This window comes from Lagopus leucura, unplaced genomic scaffold (assembly GCF_019238085.1).
Source record: "Lagopus leucura isolate 7727_CA_CO unplaced genomic scaffold, USGS_WTPT01 Super-Scaffold_100044, whole genome shotgun sequence".
NCBI classification, from domain to species: domain Eukaryota; kingdom Metazoa; phylum Chordata; class Aves; order Galliformes; family Phasianidae; genus Lagopus; species Lagopus leucura.
The window spans coordinates 65654-91462 of record NW_024962291.1 but is presented as its reverse complement, the minus strand read 5'-3'; the positions used below and the strand labels follow the sequence as shown (position 1 = coordinate 91462).

The window sequence follows — 25809 nt, the reverse complement described above, 5'->3', positions numbered from 1 at the left end:
TTTTCCCACTTACTATGCTGAAGATCCTAATTAGGGAAAGCAGTTACTTTTATCAGCTAATTGCAATGTCAACCATAGAATCGTTTGAGATGGAAGGGACCCTTAAAGGCCATCTGGTCCAACTCCCCTGCAGCGAAAAGGGACCCCTACTAGATCAGGTGCCCGAGCCCCGAACGGCCTGGCCCGGCAACCAGACAGCCAGGTAAAAAAAACACCACTGGATTCAAAACACGAGACCGCGGTGGGTTCCAAACAGCGGCAGCGCAGCCACAGGGTCAGTTCCGCCGCAGCTCGGAGGCAGCAAGCTCAGGGCGCGGATCGGCCGAGGGGCTGCAGGGGGAGGGCGGCCCTCGTCGTGTCTCCGGCAGCGCGGAGCAGCGGGAGGCGGCAGCGGGCCGGGCGCGGATGGCACCACGCGCTCAGACCAATGGCCAGCAGCAGCGGGGCGCAAAGCGCGGAGCAGAGGGACGGCCGCCTCTCCCTGCCAGCGCCCAGGGCGCAACCGCGGCGCCCAGCACACGCAAAGCGGTGCTCTTTTCTTCTTTTGTTTGTCGTTTTTTTCCCTTCCCTCTTATTTTTTTATATTTTCTTACAGAAAACAACGGCATTTCCTTACAGCGCGCTGCTGAGAGGCAGTAGCGGAAACCAACGAACCGCCCCGTGTCCCGTTCCATTCCAGCAGCGCTCACGCCCCATCCCTCCCCGGCCCCGCGGCCCCTCACCGTGGCGTCCTGCCCGGCGTAGTGGCTGATGACGCGGGAGCCGCCCGGATGCCGCCGATGGAAACGGCTGATGTCGTACACCTTCCTATCTATCACCAGCCAGCGCTCCTCCGCCGCCGGGCCCCGGCCCGTGCGCTGCGCGATCTCCTCCCAGGTGAAGCGGCGCAGACCCGGCTCGGCCCCGCGCTCCTCCATGGCTCTCCCCGCCGCCCGCCCGAGTCCCCCCGCCGCGCTCGGTCGCAACCTCCTGTTGCGAGCCGCCCCGCTAGCCCGGATCTCATTGGCTCCCCGCAACGCGAGGCCCCGCCCCCCTCGCCGGAGCTCCGCGCCCATTGGCCCGGGTTGCCTCCCGCCCGCCCCCTCGGGGCTGCGCGTGGCCGCCGGGCGTTGAGCATCTTGGGGCGTGAGGAGCGCCGAGCCCCGCGGCGTGCCCGGCTCTGCGGGGTGTGCCCGAATCCTGCCGAAACAAAGCGAGATCCGCCTGTGCGGGGATGCGCACGCATCGCAATGAGTGCCCCACGCCCTTCTCCCGGACCCCAATTTCCTTTGTCTCTTCCCGCACCGCCCGCTCTGACCCATTTACCGCAGCCCTGTCGGTGGTAGCCATGGGAACCGAGCGCCGACCGGGGCTGCCCGGATCGGGATGACCCTCTGCCCGACCAACCACGGATCCAACACCTTTTTTCCTCTTTTTTTTTTCCCCCTTCTTTTAGCTGGCAGTGACGGTAACAACGTACTGATTTTCCCATTCAAATTACCTCAAATTAACTGTTCACTTCTTTTCCTGAAGCTTTTCCTGATACGAACTCTGCATCTCTAATTCGGGCATCCTGGGAGCCAGATCAGTCACCAGCTCCACTCACTGCAGGGCTGATGTGTTGCACCAGCAGCTCCTCCTGCGTGGGTCATCTCTAATGGGCCTCACGCAGGTGAGAATGAAATCTTTGTCATAAAGACAGCAAGGGAAAGCCAGTTGCTGTTACACACTTAGCAACATCCTAAATCCAGCTGTGGCTGTCTGCACTAACAGTGTCAGTCTTCATTTAATAGCTTTAGGTGATTAGATAAAAACAGATTGTGGAGCACACAAGGACTTCATGACCAAGTTGGCAATGTGGAGAAATGGAAGGGGGGGCTGAAAGTGCTGCAGACCTTCCTGAAGCAGAGGAAAATGAGTTGGGATAACAGAGGGATTGGCAGGGCCTGAACCTGTGGCGAAGTCCCACTAATAGAGTCAGCTCCTGGCTGTGGCTCACCCTGAGCGAAGCCCAAGGTGCAGAGTGCATGGTGTTGTGGTGTGCCAGCAGGAAGGCTGAGAACAGGGCAGGGAATCGGGGGAGAGAGGACATCAGGGTCGGGAGCAGCTCCTCTGAACAGAACGAAATGCAGAAGAGTTACATGATGCAGGCTGCTGCCAATGCAATTCCAGCAGCTGCTCTGCAGGAGGAAAGCACCATATTTAGCAACATTTCCCTTGCAGGGAAGAGATGGAAACTCAGGAGTTTCAGCTCCCTGCATTCCAGCTCTCTGCAACATCACTCAGCAGCTGCAGCATCACTGGGAGCAAGCTGCAAGAGCCGAATGGTTTGAACAAGGAAAGTTAGCGCTGTACCCAGACCTCTTTGCTTGGGTTACTAAGTTTAATGACACTAACAATTCATTCTTGGGTTTGCTTATATGCGTTTCTTCAGACCGCATTAACTGCATGGAGTGTTTGCTCTGCCCTAAAAATGAGAGGTGATACTTGGCAGAGGGAAACAATGAAGATAAGATGCGGTGGACTACTGGTGGAAGACTGTGATCTGGGAAGAGGTTTCAAACTTGCCTGAAAAAGCAACCAGAAATCAGCATAAGGGACCAAAGAGCCAAGATAAAAGCAAGCTTGCCCTACAGAGTATGTAAATTAAGATCAGTAACTGAGCAAGCAAAGTGCTAATTGTCTGGTTTTTCAAAGAGAAATCTGAAGAAAGAGGAAATGCAAGAGCCCCCTGATTCCAGCTGCAGATTACAGCAGAACGTCTTCATTCTAAGTTATTGCCAATGAGATCACACTGATAGGGCAGTGTTAGAACGGAACTCTTCTCTCTTTAATCTCACCCCAATGAGTATTTGCAATGTCTGCTGCTTCCTGTACTAATTAAGTGCTATTATACAGCCTGCTTCCTTGGCATCCAGACCTGACAATCCCCCACGGCTGATCCAAGATCCTCTACAGAGGGTGGAATTGGTGCCAGTGACAGCACTGTAACGGGAGGTTGTGGATCTTTTTGTTTGTTTGCCTTGTAAATTCGGTCAGCTCTTCGGCACTGTCCCATAGCTAGAAGAAGTGTCACCAGCTCTCTCCAAAATGCTGGGATACGTCAAAGGAAAAATTAATTATATTTCTTTTTTCTATCCTTAAAATAAATTAATTAAAAAAAATGCAGGTAGACATTAAGAAAGAGTGGGAATTTTCCATGGCAGAGCAAGGGGTGTTCCTTGCACTTCCAAAAGGTACATCCTATAGCCACAGGATCACAGAATGTCCCACTTAGGAAGGCACCCACACCAACCATCAAACCCAACTGCTGGCTCCACGCAGCACCACGGCTCATCCTGAAGCTCCCACATCCCCTGTCCCCACTCAGATGTAACCAAACCCCCAAGCTAACAAATACATTTACACAAACAACACTTGGTCCAGTAAGAAATGTCAAGGACTCAGATGGCAACAAAATGGGCTCTGCTGGAACCGACTGTGAAATGTAGCAGGATGAATGGTGGTTAGAGACTGCAACATTTGGTGTGAAACTATCTCCCTCCTTTCTAACTGTAATAGAGTCATTTCATATTTTAACACCTACGGGCCTGGCGCACAGCCTTATTGGCAAGTTGCTGTGTAAATACATGTTTTGAAAGATCCTCATGGGCCCCTTCCAACTCAGGATATTCTAAGAACTCATCAGCATAGGAGAGAAGAGAAAGAGTGTGGACACTTGCTGCTGACAGAACAGAAGGCAGTCACAAGATGGAGGTAATCAGATGTGTAAGAAGGGACACTGACACTCAAAACTGGGGGCACGGTCATTAAGAAACAGTACTACTGGCAAGGCAGCCTTCTTGAGAGCTTCGTGTTGACACACGAATGATGGGCAGAGTAGCTGAAGATGATTAAATTGCTTTGAACATGGAATCACTGTCCTGCAGCTATTTTCCATGTAGAAGGGAGGCTATGTGTACCACCGTAGCCTGGTATTCCAGTTTAAACACCTCTTTGCACTGGTGCCAGGAGAGGTGCTGCTGCATGTCACTGCCTGGAAAGCTCTGGTGGGACAACACCAAAGTCATCCTCCAAAAGGCATACTTTCAGAGTCTTATCTTGCCAATCTCTAGATTATATTCCATAAGAGGACAAGAAAACTAACACCAAAATTGAATTTTCTGTTGGTTTTTTTTTCAGTTTCCTCAGGAAGTGTTTCTTCCCTTAACATCAACAAGTCAATGCACAGCACTGAGCAGAGACACCTAAATTCCCTTTCTCTCCTCATTCCATGCCAACTCAGCAAGATGGCCTTCACTTACTCAAGGCAGCTCATATATTTCTGCAGTGCTCAGAGGAGCAGACATACCCCTTCGATGTGTTCCTCCTATAAAAACTTCCCTGCTCTATATTTCTTTGCTTCCTTTTTCTATTTCCTGATGTATTTCTCACCACCTCCTGACTCTCCCATTAAACTTGGGGCCTTTGTGTCCATTACACAAGCTCTTTGTGCTGCTAAAGCCACGCCACGCAACAAGTACAGCCTTTCACCTAGTTGGCCACAGCACCGAGTCTGTTCTCTTCCCATCGCCCAGGCTAGTTTTGTGCCCAAGAGCCAAACAAAACCTAGAACAAGTGCCACAGAGAGCCTTGCCAGCATTACAGCCTGTGCTGCAGAAAGATGATAGCGCTGTTGCTGGGTGGTTTTTTTGTTTGTTTTGTTTTTTACAGGAACCTTTCTATGGCCTGCTGTTACATTATTACACAGTTATCTATGTGAAATATCTAGAACATGAAATGAGGAGTTGTATTAAAGACTTCGTATCAATGTGTATCTAAAAGATACAATGGCAGATTCTGCTTCTTCCCGATTGATTCTTCTTTCTTATCAGTGTATTTCCACCAATTTCCACTGATACATTTATTTCATTGACCACTGACCTGATGGACTATGATCATCAGTCCACACTGCGAGTCACAAAAATCCATGTCTTTATCTCTATAAGGTCAAAAGAAATCATGACTTTGAATCTGCTTTTGGACACAGAGGGCAGACCTTGAATTAGAACACTGGACAAGCAAAAATATGTCATGAGTCTGCAGATCTAAATTCCATTCAAAATATCTGGCGTTGTCATGGATCCCCTCTACTTTCTTTCTCATGATAAAATATCCTTAGTGAAGCATAAAGAAATGCATCCTAGGGCAATTAATTGCAGATAGAAAAGAAAGAATTAAAATAAAGAATATTTATCTGTACTAAAAATGCAGTTTTCAAATTGAGGTCTGTAGACATCTCAGTGTTTACGGATCTGAGTGTTCAACAAAGATAGCCCAAACATTCACATTCACTAAACACAGATCTCTCACTGGGAAACTCTTCAGGAATAAGAGATCAAAGCAGCAAACTACTGCCATATGGAACTAGTCAATATAGATTTGGCCGTCAGCCTGATTTCCCTTAGGATTCCTTTCCACACATGGAATCCTGGAAGCTCATGGCAGCTCTTTCACCACAGTGGCCCAATGGCCAAAGTGAGCGAAGCTCTGGTGTGGGTTCTGTATTACTATTTAGCAAACAAAACTTGTAGCAGTCTCACAGTTTGAGCCTGTGTTTCCTGTGCAAGGTCACCAGGATGGGAGCATACCCAGCTGAAGCACTGCCACGGCAGCCTCAGCTACATGGTGCTGAGAGCACAGAGAGCACAGCCTTAGTTAGCACAGTGGGGGTCAAACCATCCCATGTGCCATGCCCCATTCTGGGACATTCCCACAACACAGCACAGAGGTTACAATGGTAAAATTTCCCACATGACACGCAGCAAGCTTCGGGTCCACTTTTACACCGTTACACCAGCAGTGCCCTGCTGACGTTTGTTATTACTGTCCTTGTCAGAGGTCTATTTTGAACTGAACTAAATAAAGTCTTGGGAAAACATTCATTTCTGACTTCCATCATCCCGTGCTGCAGGAAGGACTGTTTAACGGTCCAAAACCCTCATGCAGCAGCGAGACCAGGCAGAAGCGGGAGCCTTTAGGATGCCTTGGCGTGAGAATGGCACCAGGTGGTTCTCACTGGCATGGAAGTGCTGCATGTTCCTTGACTTTGCTCTCCATTCCTACAGCCTGTGTACGGCGTGTGGGTGGAAAGGGTGGGGAGCAACGGCTTCTTGAATGCCCGCTCCCTGTTCTCAGCTCTTTCATATCAATTGAGAGCCTGAAGTGGGGCTGGGGCTGGCCAGGAACACAACAACACCAGGGTTGCAGACACTGCTCTGCTTCCTCAAAGGAGGTCGTCCCCTACCCCCTGGATAGCAAGATCACAGGATCACAGAATCATTAATGTTGGAAAAGGTGTCTAAGATCACGAAGTCCAACCTCCAGCATGCCCACTGACCACGTCCCTCAGTGCCACATCCACACAGTTCCTGAACACCTCCAGGGATGGTAACTCCTACCACCTACCTCCCTGGGCAGCCTGTGCCACCGCCTCACCACTCTTTCCAAAAAAAAATGTTTCCTAATATCGAATCTGAGCTCTCTCCTTTAGTAGTGACATGCAATAGATGGCCAGCCAGAGAGTAAGCAAACATTGTGAACTGAAGTTTGATTGTCAGCCATAGGGGATCCTACCCCTCCTTTTGCAGACCAGGTCAGAGAATGGGGTCTGAGTTACAAATCCAGTGTTGTTCCTGACCTATGATTTGGTCATACAGCAGAAAACCACCTTTGTGCTGCAAGTCAAGAGAGGCAGTTTGTACCCTAATAACATCAATGTATGAAGCCTACTTAGAATCAGCTAGAGACACTGAAGGAAAGAAAAATGTGCCCTTCTTTCTTAACGAAAAGAGTCACAGGGGACTTTCTTGCCTATTGCCAAGAAAGCCATTGATCATGATTGCCTCACCCCAAAAAGCAGCTACAGGTACCCTCAGGCATGGGATAGACACCAGTGAAAACACCACTCAGTTGGCTTTGCCCTTGTGCCTCAACACCTTGTGCAACATCCTGGCAAGGATTCTGTTATTACAAAGCGCCCCAAGGCAAAGAAAGGATGGGGCTGTCCCACTGATTAGCAAAAGTGTTGCCCAGAGCAGGAGATTGCCTTGTGAATGGGACCAATCACTCCTGTGACCGAGGGGCAGCTTAGAGAAAAACAATGTGTGCTTTGGCCACAATAGCAAAACGTGCTTCCTAAATTAAAAAGGGTGGTGGTAATTCTGGAGGAAACAAAAAGAGGAAGGAGAAGAAAGGGGAAGAATAAAAGAGAAGGAGGGAAAAAAAAAAAAAAAAAAAAAAAAAAAAAAGAAAAAAAAAGAAAAGAAAAGAAAAAAGGAAGAAAAAAAATGGGGAAAAAAAAGAAAAAAAAAAAAAAAAAGGGAGGAAAAAAAAGAAGCTTTTAGAAGCAGGAGCCGAAATCCTGCCGTAGAGGAGGCGTGGGATGCGAGGCTCTCCCCCCGTGCCGTCGGGCCGCGGGTTCGCGGCCCGGCCTGGCCGGCCGCCGGCTGCTCCCTTCGCAAGATCGCGCGGGGCCAATGGCAGGGCCCAGCTCGGCGGCGGGAGGGCCGGGATTGGTGCAGGGGCTCTGCTGATCCCTGTGGAAGCCTCACCGGTACTGAATGGAGGGGGATGCTGGGGAAGCGGGGGGGGGGAAATGGGCCGAGCTTGTCTCGAAACGGAGCTATGCGGGAGGAGAAGTACATCAGTGAGGAAAAACGTAGCCTAGGGGGCACTTCGGAGCCAGCGACGGAGCTGGTGGAGCGCCGGGGCCGGGCAGCGAGAAACAAAGAGAAGGGAGGACATGAGCAGAGGAAGCGGGGGAGAGCCGGGGATCAGCTGAGCTAAATCGGGCACGGGAAGCTCGTCCCGCCAGCACGGCCCCGGGCCTCGCGTATCGAGAGGACAAAGCGGCGGCCGGCCCCATGGGGAAGGGGGGCGAGAAAGGAGAGGAGGAGTGCAAGCCGCAGGTCCGCTTCTTCACTTGGGAGGAGATCCAGAAGCACAACCTGAGGACGGACAGGTGGCTGGTGATAGAGCGGAAGGTGTACAATGTCACCCAGTGGGCGCACAGGCACCCGGGCGGCCAGCGGGTCATCGGCCACTGCGCCGGCGAGGATGCCACGGTAAGGGACGGGGCCGCTCCGGGCTCCGGCACATTCCCGCGGGCACGCGCCCGTACATCGCCCCGCACACCGGCGATACCCGCGTGCGCAGCGCCTCCCCCGCTGGGCAACATCTGGCGGAGCGGTCGGGAGAGGCTCCGCTGCGGGGCTTTGTCTGCGTTCGTGCGGTGCCGGGAGTTGGGGACTCGTGGGCTGAGGGTCTCCCCCTCCTCCGTGCGCGGCTTTGGGCGTGCCGGGGAGCACGCATAGGAAGGGTTAAAGCCCGGCCCCCGTTTCGCTGCCGCTCTGTTGCAGAGGTGAGCCGAACAAGGCGCCGTTCAGCTTTTCCCAGGAGAGAATTCCCCAGAGAATTGTGTTACAGGTTTCTACAGAAGAGAAGGGAAAAAAAAAAAAAAAAAGAAAAAAAAAAAGTTTGCTGCTGCTACAGCTGGCTGGGTTGTTTCAGACACCTCTCCTGTTTCAGCAATTAAAAAATAAGGGAGGGGGTTGGAACAAATTGGTTCAGAGATTGCTGCCTGCGTTTTCCCCCTAAGCCACCTTGTGCAGAAATGCATCCCAAGAGCACGTTCCCAGGCCGGGGTGAATATATGCAGCTGCCCCCAGCTCTCTGCAGGCGGTAAGCAGAGCTGTAGCATTAGCTGCTGGTCTGCCGCAGCTCTGACACCTGAGCAAGAAGGATCTGTGTGCCACAGAATTGCTAACGCTTTCCTTCAGTCTCCCTCTGCCTGCGGTTATTCCCCGCTATTTTCCTGGAAGAACTGAGATGCATTTGGTTCTTGTCCGGTTCCACTGAATGCCCCAAATGAGTAGCTTTCTGCCTCAGAAGGAAAGGGGTGGGGCTTTCTCTCCTCTGCACAAGCTGCGAGCTCCTCTGATGGCTTCCTATCCCTGAGAATTCACTGCGATTCCTCCCCAAGGAATCTAAAAGCATCTGCTGTTGCATTTGTCTCTGATCTTTGCAAGGCAGACTGAAAGACAGGGCTGTGACACCCCTTCCAGCTCCTCCTTCCCAGCATAGCATCCCTCTATGCTCAGAGAGCACTCCGTGAAGGCACAGACTGAAGGGTGCTTTGCCCAGAGCACTCACACAGAGTTGGCATCTGGTTTCCAGCTTCCCCCCTGTGAATAACATTTTACCGCCAAAACATGTCACCGTTTCATGGTGAGAAAGCTTTGGCCTTGAGCCTGTTGGGGCTTTGCTAAAAAGTTTCAGTTTGAGTTGCAAGATATCACAACTGGGAGAGCTTTGGAGGAGGAAAAAGTAATGATAAAGATTCAGCTCTTAAACTGTTTCTGTCCCTGTCCCAGGACAGCTTACATGTGAGTTTCCCCTGCAAATGCCAGCAATGCTCTGCAGTCACTCAGTTTAGGCCCACTGACATGGCACACCAGTCTGGGACAGGGACAGCCTGTTGTGGCACCACATTGTGCACAATTGCCTTCAAGAAATGAATAAGGCTTAGCATATGTCCCAGCACCTTGCAGCATCTCTGTTTTAGATGATGTTTGAGGATGCAAAAGAATATCTTTGTGTTGACTGCACCAAGTACTTTGATGCTTATATAGAGCTCATGCACCAATAAATAAAACTGTTTTCCCCCACCAAAAGCAGCTGAGATAATTCACCCTTTCTAGAAGACGCTTGGCTTATGACTGTGCTCTAAGATGCATGACTGCATTTCTGACCAGTTGCAATCTTTCATGTAAGGCAGAAAAAAAACGCAGCTGTCAAGTTCAGATATGGAGGAGAGCTCTCCCTGGTAATGTCATGACATGTTCAGAAAACAGATATGCTGCTGTCAGGAAAGCCTTGGGTAGACAGCTCTCGGTGCTTCCTACAGCAGAACTTCTGTGATCAGAAGCTCAACCCAAAGTCCTGGAATAAGGTGAAAGTTTACATGGACTTTGGTGCACTTTGGAACCAAGCTTGTTGGCTGGGAATTTGGAACTCCAGAGCCAGTTTAGGAATGGAGGTCAGCTCCCATCAAGGTCAGCTAGCTAGGCACAGTGAGCACGTACTGATCTGCCCTTCCTATTTATCATAGAATCATTAAGGTTGGAAAAGATCTGTAAGGTCACCAAGTCCAACCCCCAGCCCATCCTCACTGACCATACACCTCAGTGCCACATCTCCACAGTTTCTGAACACCTCCAGAGTCACTGATTCCACCACCTCCCTGGGCAGATCACCACTCTTCCTGAGAAGATTTTTCCCTAATAATAACTTAGAGCAAGAGGGGAGATTTTAGTTGGTCCTTGCAATTAATTATTAGTTAATTGGATGAAGGAAGAATAGCTGAAGCATATTACTACTGAATTCTGTTTTTGTCTGTGTCTTGTTTGTATTTTATTTATTCATAAGGTGAAGAAGATAAGGATTTCAACATAATGAGAAAAGGAGACCATAGCCACACAAATCATTAGCCACTGACAAAGTTAGAACCACATGCTTCCTTTAACTACCCTCCCTTTTAAATCATAGGCCTTCTGGCCTCATGAGATCCATTGGTTTGCTTCCATGAGGCATGGAAGGCGTCAAGCTTTCTCCAGGTGTGACAGGATCTCAGTGAAGGAGGAGCACAGCGAGCAAAATAAAATAAGCTCTAAATGAAGTTGGAGTTTGTATGCTGAAGACCATCTCAAAAAGAGAACTGTGGCTTAGTGCGGTGAACTTATCATGGAACTGCATCTTTACAGCTCTCTGAGGTGAACTCTGCTCAAATCAAATACCCTATGAAAACAAAAGTCAATCCCCTCTCCTGAATGGCCTCCAGGCAGCAGACTTTCATAGGGTATTTATATCCTGGTGGGGATTTGCACACATTCCTGTCGGCCTACCTTCCTAGGGAATTAAGCAGGATTTAGGTGCTTAGTTGCTTAGGAAATTTCTTGGGGTGCCTTTCTCTGTCCCTCCAGATACCATTGCAGGCCTCACCGTTTACTTCCTTCTAAATAAGCAAATTCAACAGCCTCTAGCAGAAGGCTTCTCTGGTGGAATCATAGAATCATTTGAATTGGAAAGGGCTCTTAAAAGCCACCTGGTCCAACTCCACTGCAGTGAACGTTGACACCAATGATCAGGTGCTCAGAGCCTGATCTGGTCTGACCTTGAATTTGTCCATGTGCGGAGCTTTCATCAGCACAGGAGTACCACACTGAACAGAGATCGCACCTCTCTTTCACACTAACAGTCTTACACCACCCTTAGTGGAGGGATCTACTGCAAGGAAGGGCAGTGCTGGAGATGGGCAGGAACAGAACAACGCTCAGGAAGAAACAGCTACTGCTGAATCTCACAGTTACTCCTATTTCTACTCCAGGATGCATTCCAGGCCTTCCACATCAATCCCAACTTGGTGCAGAAGTTTCTCAAGCCATTACTTATTGGAGAGCTTGCTCCAGGGGAACCCAGCCAGGACCGAGATAAAAATGTGAGTGTTTGCTAATGAGCTGGTGTTTATCATGGACAAGTGCCACCATTTTTTCCCTCTCAAAATGTCCTCCAGGTAGATTATAAAGGGGCCTTCACTACAGGCAGCTTATCCTGCTGAGACCAGTACCAGGAAAGCTCTGGAGGACAACCACAATTATGTTAACAAGTAGTAGGAGCAATAGTGACCCATGGGTGAGAAGACATCCTATTTCAATCTAGCTGTTTCAGCAGCAACAACCCAGCAGCTACCATTTCTATCCTCTCCATATTCCCCAGTCCAGTTCTGTACCTTTTCCAGACATCTCATTCATTCATTATTCAGGCACTGTGCATGACATGACTAGTTCTTGCTAAAAAACAAACAAACAAAAAACCAAAAACAAACAAACAAAAACCCTTAATTCCATCCTGCTGTTTATGGCTGGCCATGACCATTGGCATATTTGTCCTACTCAGAACAAAGGAGGTGATGCTAATGGCTCTCTGCCACTTGTAAAGCTCATTCAGAAGAGTCACCAAATGTTGTAAATCCCAACACAGCAAGGTAGTCCTGGTTCACAGCATGAGGCTTGAATTACTCTCCTTGCTGAGGGTGCAAAGCCTCAGGGCAAAGACTCAGACCAGTCAGGGTGTTTACTCTTGGGAAAGTGCTATGAAAAGCTATAATAAAACTGTATCCTTCTTTAATTCTGATGTAGCCAAACGAAGCAAGAAATAACCAGAGTCCTTTGCATGGAACATAGACTTCCTTGCATGCATTCAGACTTGCTTACAAACTGCATGCTGTGTCTTGCATGTCTATTTTGCAGTCCCAGCTGGTGGAGGATTTTCGGACCCTGAGGAAGACAGCAGAAGACATGAACTTATTCAGAGCCAGTCCTTTGTTCTTCTCTCTTTACTTGGCCCATATCATTGCAATGGAAGCTTTGGCTTGGCTAATGGTTTCGTACTTCGGTACTGGCTGGATCACAACTCTAATCCTTGCCTGCATCCTTACAACTTCCCAGGTAAGAAGTAGTAGGGACAGAGATATTGGTTGCCCAAATCACTACAGAGGAGATCAATGTGTGCTAAACTTTTCTTGTTAGACCCATCCAACTAGGAAAAACATTCACTACATGTCAGGTCCCATGGTGCCTTCTGGCCCCCCCTACACAACGGTCATTATGCTTCACACGTTTTCCTTATCTCCTGTGCCTTTCCTTCTCCAGGAAATGGAGGCACTGACCTCTTCAGAACTTGCCTTCTGTCTCTATTTCCTTTTATGCTCAACTCTGTTTTCAAGCAGCAGTACAACTAACTTACTTTCCATCATTTCAGGCCCAGGCAGGTTGGCTGCAACATGACTTTGGACACCTCTCTGTCTTTAAGAAGTCTTCCTGGAACCACATCGTCCACAAGTTTGTGATTGGACACCTGAAGGTAAAGATCCTTATGGACATGGGGGTCTGTGGAAATAGCTGCAGTCACTTTGACTGTGTCAAAGCATTACGCTGCATCTCTCAGTCTTTCCACAATAAGCAGATGCAGAGAGAATTTTCTGTTTTAAAAGCAAACAGTAGTTTAGGTGTAATCAGAACTGCACTGTTTTAGTGCATCTACCACTAGAGGAACTGTGCTTTTACATGGATTAATTCCTTGTTCTTGTATCTGCCCAGGGTGCCTCTGCAAACTGGTGGAACCATCGTCACTTCCAACATCATGCTAAGCCCAACATATTCAAGAAAGACCCAGACGTGAACATGCTGCATATTTTTGTCCTTGGAGAAAGTCAACCTATTGAGGTAAGGCTAAGTGGCTAAAAAGTGGAAAATGATCATCTTTAAAGACATCAGAGACTGCCTCTCTAAAAAAAGAAGTTTGCTGGTCTTGCTAAACACACAAGAATGCTAAGAAAGCAAATGCTTCTCCCATGAACTTGATTTGTCTATTGCGATCTGTTGGAAGTTACACCCTCCCAGATATTGGGAGGAAGTGTAGGACTGACTGTATAATTCCCTATCCATTTCCTAGGAAATATTATTTGGGGGTAGCTTAGGAAAAGCAATAAACAAGGGATGGTAGAAAGCTGTTAAAGAAAACTTCATTCTGCTGTATTAAAATATCAACACGAGGGGAAAATATGGTGTTTCTAATTACTTCGCCAAGAATATTTCAAAACTCATCATCCGTTTCCACAGAAAATATCCTTGAATATTTTGGACAATGTCCTCTGTACTGGAACATTTGCCATGCATGTGGGAGGATATTGCTTGCATAGAAACAGAAGGACATCTCTGTGGGTTTTTTGTTTGTTTGTTTGTTTCTCAAGGCAAAATCTGTGGAGATTTTGATTCAATCTGAGTGTTTAAGCCAGCAAAGCTGAATTAGAAATTCAAGGCATACAGAAACTTTCTGCCTGTGTAAGCTAGCTGGAAGTGATTGCACTCTCACCTCACTCTAGAGATCGTCAGGCATCATTTAATCTTGAAATAAACATTTTATTCAAAGACCAAGGGTGAAAGCCAGACCAACTGTTAATTTGTCAGGTTACACCAGATTACTGGAGTCATCTATTTACAATTTTATTACATTAGCTGTGTGCCAAGAGGCTGCACACTAAACAGTAGGCAGTTAAAGTGTTGTGATGCAATCTGTCCTTCTAGAGTCAAAACGCTTAGAATTTCATAAAAACCTACACACAGAAAATAAACATTTGGCCTTTTTTTTTTTTTTTTTTTTTTTTAACAATTAAACAAATATTTCTAGTTAAAAACAGCAGCAACAACTACAACAAAAAGATCTGCAGCAAGTACAGCTCAGGGAAGTACCAAGTGAAAAATCTAATGCTCTCTCATCCAGCTTTTATCCTCTTAAGAAAGTAACCCCAGAAATACGTTGGGGACATACATGCCAGTAGTCGGATATGTATAGAGAATATATTGCACACATAGTATTTTCAAGATGCAGAAATATCTGTGACTAAAATGAAAGCCTCCTCCTGGAGCATAAAGAAAAAAAGACAGTGTCTACAAAATACAAATCAGGATCTTCACTGTGTTGGTACATCCCATTGGAAAACGTTGTGCCTGATGATTGGGTTTTGAAGTAGAGTGTGGTTTACTTAAAGGAAAAATGGAAAGTTCTCCCATTCCCAGGATGAGATCTGCTCTGCAACAACACTTTAGCCTGGCTCAAGAGCTGGCACACTGGAAATTCATTGGGCACGCCAGTCCCATGCTCATCACCCAAGACCACCAGGAAGCCTGCTTTGCTGTCTGTCTAAAATGTCCTGTTGTGGAGATTGATGGGGCGGTTCCAACTGTTTACCAGGAAGAACAGGGAAAAAAATAGATTCCTTTTCTGTCAGTCCTCACTAAACAGACTGAATTTGATCAGATTTGTCTTTGGAGGAATGTCTGCATCTGCTGTGTGTAGGTGAACCACGGTTAGATAGCAGTTGGTACAGAACAGCTCTCAGGGGCAGCACACTACTTCTAATCATGTCAAACTAGCAACACAGACGTTGTAGACTTAAATACACCTATATGACTTCCTGTGCAAATAGCAAAGGGCCACACTAGTTTTTCCGCTGTTGATAAAGCACAACTTTACAAGCCCTGGCAGATGGCAGGGCTCATGGGGCTGATGGCTGCAGAAGTTAGAAAGAGTTGGTGGTTGGGTCATTTGGGTGGAAGACTAGCCAATGTTCAGTATCTTTCTCTGCCAATGGTATCCTACCTAAGAACATACCATGGGTCAGACTTTGCTATGCCTTAGAATCATAAACTCTGGAAAAGACCGCCAAGATCATCTGGTCCAACTATCAAAGTCTTGAATTTATGTTGGAAAAATGGCAATTCTAAGCACAGCCATAGGCAAGGCAGGAAGATCACAAATGAATGAAAATGTCACCAGGTTCACAAATACAAAGAAGCTGTACATCAAGACCAGAAGGCTTTAAAAAGGAATTTACACAGAGAATTATGAAGTCAGGATATTTATCCATAATAAAATACTTTCTAGCTTTGATGGCATGGGAATTTGGTCAAAACTCTCCAGTCAATAAATAAGTGTTGCAGATAATCCTCTCTTATACACTGGTGCTGTTGTCCAAGACTGAGCTTCCTCATCTTTGTCCTGCAGTACGGCAAGAAGAAGCTGAAGTACCTGCCTTACAACCACCAGCATGAGTACTTCTTCTTAAGTGAGTATCTGCAGCGTGTTCCTCCTCTTTCCCTTCGGTCAGGGGAACTGAATATCAGTTCAGTTTCCAGCCCTACTGTATTAGCAGAGCAATGCATAAGTCTCAACTCATCTTTACATTCCCAAGACCTCCAGTCCCATTAATGGCATACCTGCGCAGGCCTCAAAATTAATGCAGTATATTCTCACAGGTATCCAAGCATTTTTAGTGTAGCCAGCGTGGCTATAGAAAGTAAGACAAGTGGTTGAGACTGGAAAGTAACCTCTGTGTGGGAGGCTCAGTGGAATACCTGCATATGATGAGTCAAGATGAACAGGTGTGAACCAGAGCCTCCTTCACAGAGAAGCCACCTGTCCTTGTCACCAGCACATCGCTTCTTTTACCAGTGCTGGGCAGCCTTTCCCAGAAACAATCCCTGTATCACCAGCACACTCTCATGTCACGCGCTTTTCTGCCTCTCTGATGTCCGAAACATTTCCCTTTGCTTTGCAGTCTTCCCACCTCTGCTCATCCCCGTGTATTTCCAAATCCAAATCATCTCAACCATGATCAAGCGCAGGTTCTGGGCGGTGAGTGCCGTGTTCCCTCAGTCTTTGTGGGTTGTGACACTTGAGCAGGGAGAGAGGCCAGTGGTCTCTCCAGCACAAGAGACCCGGCAGAGGGAGGGTGGGAAGGGATCACGCTTTGCTGTGCTAATGATCTAGTGTCCCTAACCAGATCTAATGGTCTAGTGTTACCAGCAGAGCCACGCTGCATGAAATAGGCTAAGAGATGCCTCATGTTTTCTCTCTTCCTCTAGGACCTGGCCTGGGCCATCAGCTACTACATGCGCTATTTCATCACATACACCCCATTCTATGGCATTCTGGGATCCCTGTCTCTCCTCACTTTTGTCAGGTAGGAGATAAAGGACCTCCCATGTTGGGCTAATCAACCCCCAGCTCTGCTATGACCCACAGGTCTTCCTCATTCTCTGCAGTCATTTGCCACACTGTGTGTTGTTTTATTGGGTATTCCTACTGCTTTGCTTTCTTCCCATCATCTCCCAGTTCTACCTCCTCACAGCAGAGCTCATTCTGGTGCTCAGCACCTTCCTCAGCCCTCGGGGTGGTTCAGCCAGGATTCTGGTATCTTTCCTCAGTCCCCGTTCTCACAGACTGCCAAATCCCAACACTTACGCATTTTCCACACTGGCCAAGGCCAGATCCTTCCATAGTGCCTTGGGCTAAACTCTTCCCAGCTCACTTAGGTGCCTCGTGAGCCCACCTGAGCACCAGAATGAAAACGCTCCCCACTTCTCACATGCAGAATAGCTCATGTCCTGCACATTTCACACACACATCATTGCTTCTATGCAGAGGCCAGCGCCTCAGAAATCTGCTTCACACCTCAGATCAGTGCTCCCACCCCTACATTCCAGTAGACCCCCCCCCAAACCTACCTCTCAGCTCTCCTTACACCTATGGAGAGGTTATTTTTGTGTGTCTTGATTGTGACTGGTCTTCTGCCCCTTTATTGCCACCAAGCTCCACGATGAACTGCTCTTGACTATTGCTGTACAACAGATGGGTGGAAAGTTCAGCAAGAGATCTGAAAACATGAACAGCAAGCACAGGCTGCCAAAATGAATCAGGCAGGGCAGGATTGGGAAGCTTACTCACTGCATGGTTATACTATTCCAGATGGTAGCACTGAATTTGTATTTCTATTTTGCATGTAATATCTGCTGCTCTTTGGCTAATACCAAAGGATGGCATTTAATCCTGCAGTGAGCATTAGTTTTAGAAAACATTTCATCAGAGTGAAACACTTTTTTCTAAAAAAACCCCACATTTTTAAAGCGAAAAGAAATGGCAACAGATATGCAAAAGCCTTTGCAAAATCTGAAGGTTTGCCTCCAGGAAACATAATGTCACTGTTCATGACTTCAGTTTTCATAGCTTCAAAACACTTCAGTCCTGATTTTTTTTTCACTAAGAACTTCAAAAGATGGACAGCTGTGTGTGTGTAGACAACATTTTTGATCTGGATTCAACAACTGAAACCAACTGACCTAGTATCTCCAAAAATTTTCTGTTTTGATCAAGCTGAAAAATGAAGAGCATTCTCCTTGCAAAACTGTTTTCAGTTCCTCATGAAGGCTCAGCAGGAGATGGTTCCCTATTACTACAGTTCTGTTATACTCGAGTCAGTAAAAGAAGAGCCCTGGGAGCTTTAGAGAACAATGCACCATTGTAGTCAGCTCTCCCATGGCTCAGAGCAATAAGGATACGCAATGAAGGCCACCACTCTCAATCTAAATACGTAAGGCATAGAGTTAAATAAAAACATTTCATTTTGTTTTCACCCCAGATAGGAGTAATGAGTAAAAAGTTGAGATTGTTCTAATTAGCTGACGCATGACATCAACTGTCTTATTCAGACTTCTGTCAGACAGATGAACATACTGGAAAAGCAAACAATCAAAATCAAACTCCCAAACAGCTCTGAGACAGCTCTGTTTAATTAGCTTACCCCAGTCAGTCATTGTACGGATTTACTGCTGGTTACATTACAGTGATTGCTGAAATTACTGGTGAAAGCAGACCATCAGATCATCTGGTTGTTTTGTTTTTGTTTTTTGAAGTCTATAGGCTTGTTTTCTGGAAAAGGGTGCTTCTAAACAACTGCCTTGCTATATACATCTCAGTCTCAGCGCAGTGAAACAGATTTGGGTAAACAGAAGTGCATTTCTGTAGGCTGTTCTCCAGAGGCTAAAATTGTGGTTTACACAATGAGCAATAAACAAGCCAATCTCAAGTTCAGAATGCAGAATTATGGTAAAGTTACAGAGAGAACAAAGAGAAATTGGGAGCCCCCGAGCACTAAATCTGACAACCAGAAAGTTAACACCAATAAGCAGGTGGACTTTGAAACTGCTGTATGTCCAGCAAGCAATTGCAAAGAAAATCAACTCAGAATTTCTAAACCGTGGCTTCTTTTTCTCAAGTAATTGGATTATAGAATCATTAAGGCTGAAAAAGGCCTCTAAGACCACCAAGTCCAACCACCAACCCATCCCACTGACCACATCCCTCAGTGCCCCATATCTTTGGTTCTTGAACACCTCCAGGGATGCGACTCCATCACCTCCCTGGGCAGCCTGTGCTAATGCCTCACCACTTTTTTGGAGAAGAAATGTTTCCTACTGGCCCTTCTCAATATTACATCTTTATTTAGAGAAAGGCAAAATTAGCACGAGAAATTGATCCACTCCTGAGGAAGGAGAGGGACAATTGCATTAGTCCCAGAGGTATGAAGAGAGAAAGAGAAATTAATTGCAGAAGTGATTCTCTCTGGTTTCAATAGGAAGAGGCACTTAGTTTTGCATCTTGGGGAAATATTTTTCTCACGTGCTTTACATCCTGCTGCTCCCTGCAAACACCATCTATTTACCTCAGATCCTGGTCTGCAATATAAACAGTTGTGTTTTTTGTCTGTATGTTTCTGAAGGTTTCTGGAGAGCCACTGGTTTGTGTGGGTCACTCAGATGAATCACATTCCAATGGAAATCGATTGTGAGAAGCACAAAGACTGGCTGAGCTCTCAGGTAACGGGGAGGGAAAAGAATACCTCTGATTCCACTCACTCCAAACTGGATTAGAAATTTACTCAGAAGAGTGGATGGAGTACCAAATAATCTCCTGATGAAGGTACAGAGTGCTATAGCACAGAGCCTCTGCCCATGACCTCTCTACCACAAAGACCATAGAATTACAGCTTTGTTAAGGTTGGAAAAGACCTCTAAGATCATCTAATCCAACCATCATCCAATTCCATTTGTTTTCCCCAGAGCCAGCAGTGCTCATTTAAGGCATGGAAGTCCAAACTTCTGTATTGATTTCGGTTATCAGAAGGTTATATTTTATGTCTTCAGTTCTGAGGCAGTCTCAGGTGCACACATGGTATACATAGGCATACACATACGAGCAAAGAGAAATGTCTCAGTGGAAATCATCTGCTGATTCTAAGTGATAATTTAAACCAATGTGCTATCCCTGCACTGAAAACACATCAACTCCAGTTGAAGAAAGAGCTTAGCATACTTAAAAGTGTGTAGTTTTCTAATGGAATAAGGGCTGAAATGAAGATGCACTGCTTTCTACGTACAAATCTCTTTAATGCCTGGTCAGACAAATGCACACCTTTTATTTGTGGTGGCCCAAGTCTCATTCAGACCTAGAGAACAATGACAGCAACTTTGGCACTGACTACATGAATCTTGTGTAACTGAGCTGAGAGAAGCTCAGGCATACTGGACAACAACTAGAGGGGAGTAAAAGTAGGCTTCCTGCATCCATGGTGTTTTCTTCTCCGGTTTCCCTTCCTGATACTGTTGTTAACCATCTGGTCTCCAGCTAGATATGCTGACATTTAGGACCCTGTCCTTGGGCTGATATGTCACCAAACATGGCTATCTTCCTGCATTGCCCCTTGATCACTGTTCAAACCTGCACGGCATCGTCAGCACAACAGCTGATAGCAAGCCCTAACCAAGGATTAAAGCTTCCCATGCTGCAGTCAGCTGTCTCAGAATGGCAACCTTCTACACAATGACCGCTCATAGTAGAGGAAGGTACTTTTTGTCCTCCAGTTCCTGCCACAGGCAAGAGGAGCTTTGTGCTGATTTTAGGGTGAATAATTCATATCTATTAAGATCACTAGCATTACAGCTGCTTTCTTGCCTCCACAGCTGGCAGCCACCTGCAATATTGAGCAGTCCTTTTTCAATGACTGGTTCACCGGACACCTGAACTTTCAAATTGAGCACCAGTGAGTATGGACCCAGCATCGTTTGGTCATTACCAGGTGGTCATAACACTGGACTCGTGGCAAGGGATAGTCTGCTAAAAACATATGTGTGAGACAGAATCACAGAGAAGCCCGAGGTTGGAAGGGATCTCAGAAATGATCTGGTTCAAACTTTCATGGTAAAAGCAGAGACTACATAAGATTGTCTAACACCTTCTCTAGTCAAACCTTCCACTTCCCCTTTGGAGCACTACCACATTCCAACCAAAGACAAACCCAGACAACTGGAGGTTGTTGTCACTAGAGGCACAGCATCTATCTCTCGTGCTACCCAATACTTCAGCTTTCACTCTCCCAGTTTTAATTCAGGTTTCAGTTAAGTCATTGGTACAAAACTGCAAGATACAAAGGCTATGGATTTGGATACTAAAGCTCAAGAAGTTATCTTAGGATATATTTCAGAAATGTCCTTTCCCTAAATAAAAGGGCATCAGCATTTTACGGCAGGAAATGTGGGACTGTACATACTGCTGACTACCAGGTTTCAAGAGGGGTACTAAAACCAGGGCAGTCTGTTGTCAGTGCAAAATGTAATAGAGACCACATTTAGGGTAAAGCTGACTGGTTTGGAAGTCAGCTTAGGAAATCTCCATTGAAAAGTATAAGGCAAGGTGACCCCAGGTTCTTTACCTGTTTCTGTGTTCCATTAGATGGAAAATGGGGCCACTGATAATTCAGTTTGGCAAGAAACAATTAGTACTGCCCAAAGCAAATGGGCAGCTGTCTCAGCAGAGCGAGGCTGCTTCCTTTCTTCTTGTTTGCTTTGTATTGCACTAGTAGCACCCTTTGCTTCATAAACTGACTTTTATTGTCTCTCTTGAACACAGCTTTGTTCTGAGGACTGATAGAGCAGCAGAATAGATGTATTCTGTTCTCACAAGCCTTCTTGAAACAGTGTAATGTAAAGCATGGATCTCCACCTCTCTTTCTTTTTTCTATTGGTGCAGCTCAAGAAGGCATTAATAATTGGCCCCATGAGAAGGCGGATGGAGATGCCCATCCCTTGGGATTATGCTCTAGATTTTTCTCAGATGTTTTCTCTTTCTCTATTCAAGCCTGTTCCCAACAATGCCACGGCACAACTTCTGGAAAATCAAACCCCTGGTGAAGTCGTTATGTGCCAAGTATGGAGTCCAGTATGAAGAGAAGCCTCTTGGAAAAGCATTTGTAGACATAGTTGGGTAAGGTTCTTTTATTAACATCAGCAGCTTGCAATTCAGTGTTACACAAGCATCCTACCATTTCTACTACAGATCATTCAGAACACTTTGAGAAATAGCATATCAGCATTTTGTGATCTGGTATCACTAGAGTAATACCTTCATATCACAGCCCAAGGAATACCTGAAGATATGTTGATCCTGCAGAAATGGCACGGCCACACAGCCCCACTGATGTAGTGGACTGATGCCAGATTGCAACTGCCATGGAAATGGGAAGATGGGGAGGTGGGGTAGGAAAGTGCTATCCCCCAAAGCTGCTTCTGCAACAAGAGCACTTCTATCGAATTCTTTGAAACTGGTCAATTTGGGGGCCCAAAGAGCAAAATAAGCAGCTCCTCTGGTATTCTAAGGTATTCATTTTGTGGGATTCATGTTCAGACCCAGTAACAGAGTTCTCCTTTCTAGGAACAAAGTGACAGAGGTTCACAAGCCAAACAAGCCTCTCTCCATTTTCTTTCCCCAGGTCACTAAAGAAATCTGGAGATTTATGGCTGGATGCTTACCTCCACAAGTGAATACGAGTCTTAATGGGGAGATGCGAGTCACAGGGAGGGATGGGGGTAAGGGGGGAGATCACATACGTGTCTTTTACTATCAGAATTCGGTCTATTTCTATGTGCACAAATTGAGGGGAGTTTCCTGTCTTGTGAACTGCTACTGGTGTGAGCTCAGGCAACCTGTTAAATCCAGATGGGCGTAAAATGTGCTTGGCGTAGCCTTCAGAGGACAAGATCCAACGCACAAAAGGAAGGGTGGGAGAGAACAGAGAGAAGTGTCTAAAAAGGAGACATTTAGCATCTGCCCTCCACCATCTCCTCGCTATTCACTCATTCTGCCTAAAGCACACAAGCTGCTGATTCACATACACGACTTGTTAGACTTCAGCAAGCCCAGGGACAATTCTAGGACACCCGTGTCAGCTCTGCTGCAGGAACCTCACCCCATGGGGCCCAGCAGCCATACGCTGTGGCTTTCAGTCCTGCCCATCAGTAAAGCATACTAATTGCCAATCAATCCTGTGTAACCACAAATGGTTTTTTCACCTGAGCAGAGCTTCAGCAACACCCAGTTCTGCCTGTCTGCACGTGCCCAGCAGAAACCAGGGCTGTTTATCTTGTCAGAGGCCTGGGCTACATGCCCTGCTCCTGAAACCAATCAGCAAAGAAAATGGATTCCTTCTGGAGGAGGAGGAGCTTCCCAACCGCTCAGCCTGACCACAGGCTCTAGGGGGAGGTGGCTGAAGGCAGAACTGACCAGGATGTGCCAGTGATGTGAAACCTCCCATAAAAACATCTTACAACTTCCTTATAACTCTGTTCCCTGTGCAGTGTCCTAATAGCCAAAACCCATGAATAGCTCAACCAGATGATATAGTTTAACAGCTGCCAGTCGCTTCACTAACATGCAACCCAATCCCAAGCCCACTCCAGGTAGATCAAGACCTTTGGATTCAGCTGTAATACAGTGGAAGAGACAGATTCTCTACAAAGAAGAGCCGTAGTATCAACAGCAGCGCTTGGTTCCGACAGCTTATCTCAGCTCCAAACACATTTCCTAGTACAAGAGATGCTCTAGTTATTAGGCAATTGCACGAATAATTGCATTGCCCAACACTGAAATTGGATCCTCACTTTTGAACCTTCAATGCCCGTAAAGCTCCACCAAATCTGAAGGTTCTGCGTGCAGAGACAACTCCAGAGCTGTGGCTGTGCCCTTCCAAAAATGTATTGTCACCTCCCACTTTGGAAAATTGGATGAGATTTCTATGTTTACAGACAGGAAATTCATAGGTAGGACTATAACTTAACCTAGCTACTAATACTTCAGATTTACGAAGGGCTTGTTTTTGTGTTCTTGCTCATCCCTCACCTGAACATCACAATGAATTGTTAGGATTAAAAGCTACTCCAGGTTATCTGACACTTGAACAGAATGTGAGCAGTTCTTATAGTTGATTTCTAATAGCACAAGCAGTGATGTCCTTCTGGATGCTGTAACTTCTCAGACAGGTAGTAATGGGCTAGTCCAGAATTCTGACCAACACTGCTAAGAATGCCTTAATATGTCCATCTAGTTTTGACTCCTCAAATGGGCATTTTTCTTCCCAAGACCTTAGCACAAGATACCAAATAGAAGAAAGAGGGGACAGGAGAGATCTTGATATTAGCTGTTTTCCAACTACTTCCTCTTTCAGACCCTTGAAAACTCCCATTTTTATACAAATTATGCAGCTGCTTGAATCCAGAAATAAAACCTGTGTAATGCTATTGTAAGAAGTGACTTCCAGGATCATACACTGTTCTTGCTGCTGCAAGATATAAAGGTCTTTTTTCTTTTTTTGCAAAGTACTGGTCACCAACCCCTTGTAGTGTAGTTTAATAATTGTACTTTTATGTTCAGAAAGTTTGTCTTGTGAAAATGCAAGAAGCTGGTTACTTTTTTCAGACAAAGCCTCACTGACAGCCTTACTCATGTAGTTTCTTTCTCTCCCTCCAAAAAATCCCAGCCCACCATCTTGGGACACACAGTGTTTCACATGCACCTTAATGTTTGAGTTCTCCACCCAATAACTCAATCAAACACACCCCTGGCAAAGAGCCCTGAAAATCTAGAGAAATCTGTCTTGTTAAGATTTTTACAAAAGTGAAATCTGAAGTGCTCCAGAAGTTTCAGTAAAATTGCAAAGTTGGCCCACCAAAGGACGCAGAGTTCACATGACCTTGCTGAGCTCTGTTCCCAGAGCAAAAAGCTTCCCTTTGCAGGTTCCAGTTAGCCATCAAAACAATATAAACATTGACATCTATGCACAGTTTTGCTCCAACATTCTGAGGACTAAAGCTAATTAATTTCTCTGAAACAAAATGAGGTGAAAACTCACACATTTTTTCTCTTGACAAAGGCAATCCACATTGCAAACACACATCAAAATCTCCCAAGCGTGCCTGAAGCCTGCCAGGGCTTGCAAATAAACTCACCTGAACCACATTGTTGGCCACACGAGCACTTGGCAACGTACAGAGGCCATGAGTTGGAAACAGCATTTGTTTCGGTCAGATGATGGAAGAACAGACAGCAAAGGGTTGGCTTGCTTCTCTTCAGTCATGCTAGCAGGGTTTGCCACTGAAGTTGGAGGAGCAGCATGTTCAGAGATGCTTAGAAGAGAAAGGCATTAGCTCTGGACAAGAGGGAGATGGGCATGTGTTTTAGAAGGAGTAACACAGAGCTGGGAGAAACATGGGAACGGGCAGAGTGGGAAGACAAACACCAGTGCCATGGACAGGGAAGAAACGGCACCTTGAAACCAGGTGCTCACATTCCCCCAGTAATTGCTAGTTTCTAATTGGCCAACAGCTGAGGTAGGGACGCTTGTTTTGCTCAGATACCCACAAAGTGAGAAGAAACCAACCCTCACAAGACAGGTTAAAAGCAGCCATCTTCCAGCCACGGCCTCTTCTAGCAGATGCTTTCCTAAGAAAGACTTCCTAACCGAGTCCTAACATTTCAAGTGTTCCCTACGAATTGATAAAACACCCGATCTACATTCCTTATAGGACAGCTCCTGTTTATTTCGTTCCTCAAAAAAAAAAAAAAAAAGAATCTCAAAATATTTTTTCCAGTGTATTCTATTGCTCATTAAAATCATAACTATTTGTTGACCATAAACATGCACTCTATGTTTTCTTCAGTCATATCCTAAGTCATTGCAATGTCTCAGTGGAAAGTCCTTTTCCACTGCGCGGGGTGAAATGGCTATTATGGCACTGACAACAGAGAGATGTCTTCATGGCCTTCCCAAAGCCCAGAACAATGGCAGTGTTTACACTTGTCTTGGAAACCACCGCCAAAAGGAGTCTTTGCCATGTAAAAAGGTTGGCCCAAATGTTCAAACTCAGTCTCCAGGCACTTCAAGAAGGCAGGTGAGATCAACATGGATACAGAAACACCAGTAAAAGCTTCCTACAGTGTGTCAAAACTCACTTTTGCTGCCCATTAATGGCTCTCCCAGCAGTGCAATAGGCAGCTTGCCAGTGG

General features: G+C 46.3%; 1 protein-coding gene across 2 annotated transcripts; it reads left to right on the top strand.

The window, feature by feature from the left end:
• The first annotated feature begins 750 nt into the window (after nucleotides 1–750).
• Nucleotides 751–25440, top strand: LOC122187201 (acyl-CoA 6-desaturase-like). Of its 2 annotated transcripts, none has more exons than XM_042884482.1 (12): nucleotides 751–876; nucleotides 11405–11515; nucleotides 12327–12524; nucleotides 12838–12939; nucleotides 13176–13301; nucleotides 15643–15703; nucleotides 16196–16272; nucleotides 16503–16600; nucleotides 19196–19292; nucleotides 20436–20515; nucleotides 21610–21735; nucleotides 22241–25440. In XM_042884482.1, exons 1-12 carry the CDS (start codon nucleotides 751–753, stop codon nucleotides 22290–22292), a joined length of 1254 nt encoding a protein of 417 aa, XP_042740416.1. In that variant the 3' UTR covers nucleotides 22293–25440. The 2 variants fall into 2 exon arrangements, with proteins under 2 accessions (XP_042740416.1, XP_042740415.1); XM_042884481.1 differs by lacking the exon at nucleotides 751–876 and adding an exon at nucleotides 7663–8084.
• The last annotated feature ends 369 nt before the right edge of the window (nucleotides 25441–25809 follow it).

What these genes read in the sequence shown, in the direction of transcription:
- LOC122187201 (XM_042884481.1), top strand. Translation starts at nt 7,884, where the DNA reads ATGGGGAAGGGGGGCGAGAAAGGAGAGGAGGAGTGCAAGCCGCAGGTC. An exon ending in TTGTGATTGGACACCTGAAG is followed by an intron (nt 12,940 to 13,175) that starts GTAAAGATCCTT and finishes GTATCTGCCCAG; the next exon opens with GGTGCCTCTGCAAACTGGTG. An exon ending in TCAAGCGCAGGTTCTGGGCG is followed by an intron (nt 16,273 to 16,502) that starts GTGAGTGCCGTG and finishes CTCTTCCTCTAG; the next exon opens with GACCTGGCCTGGGCCATCAG.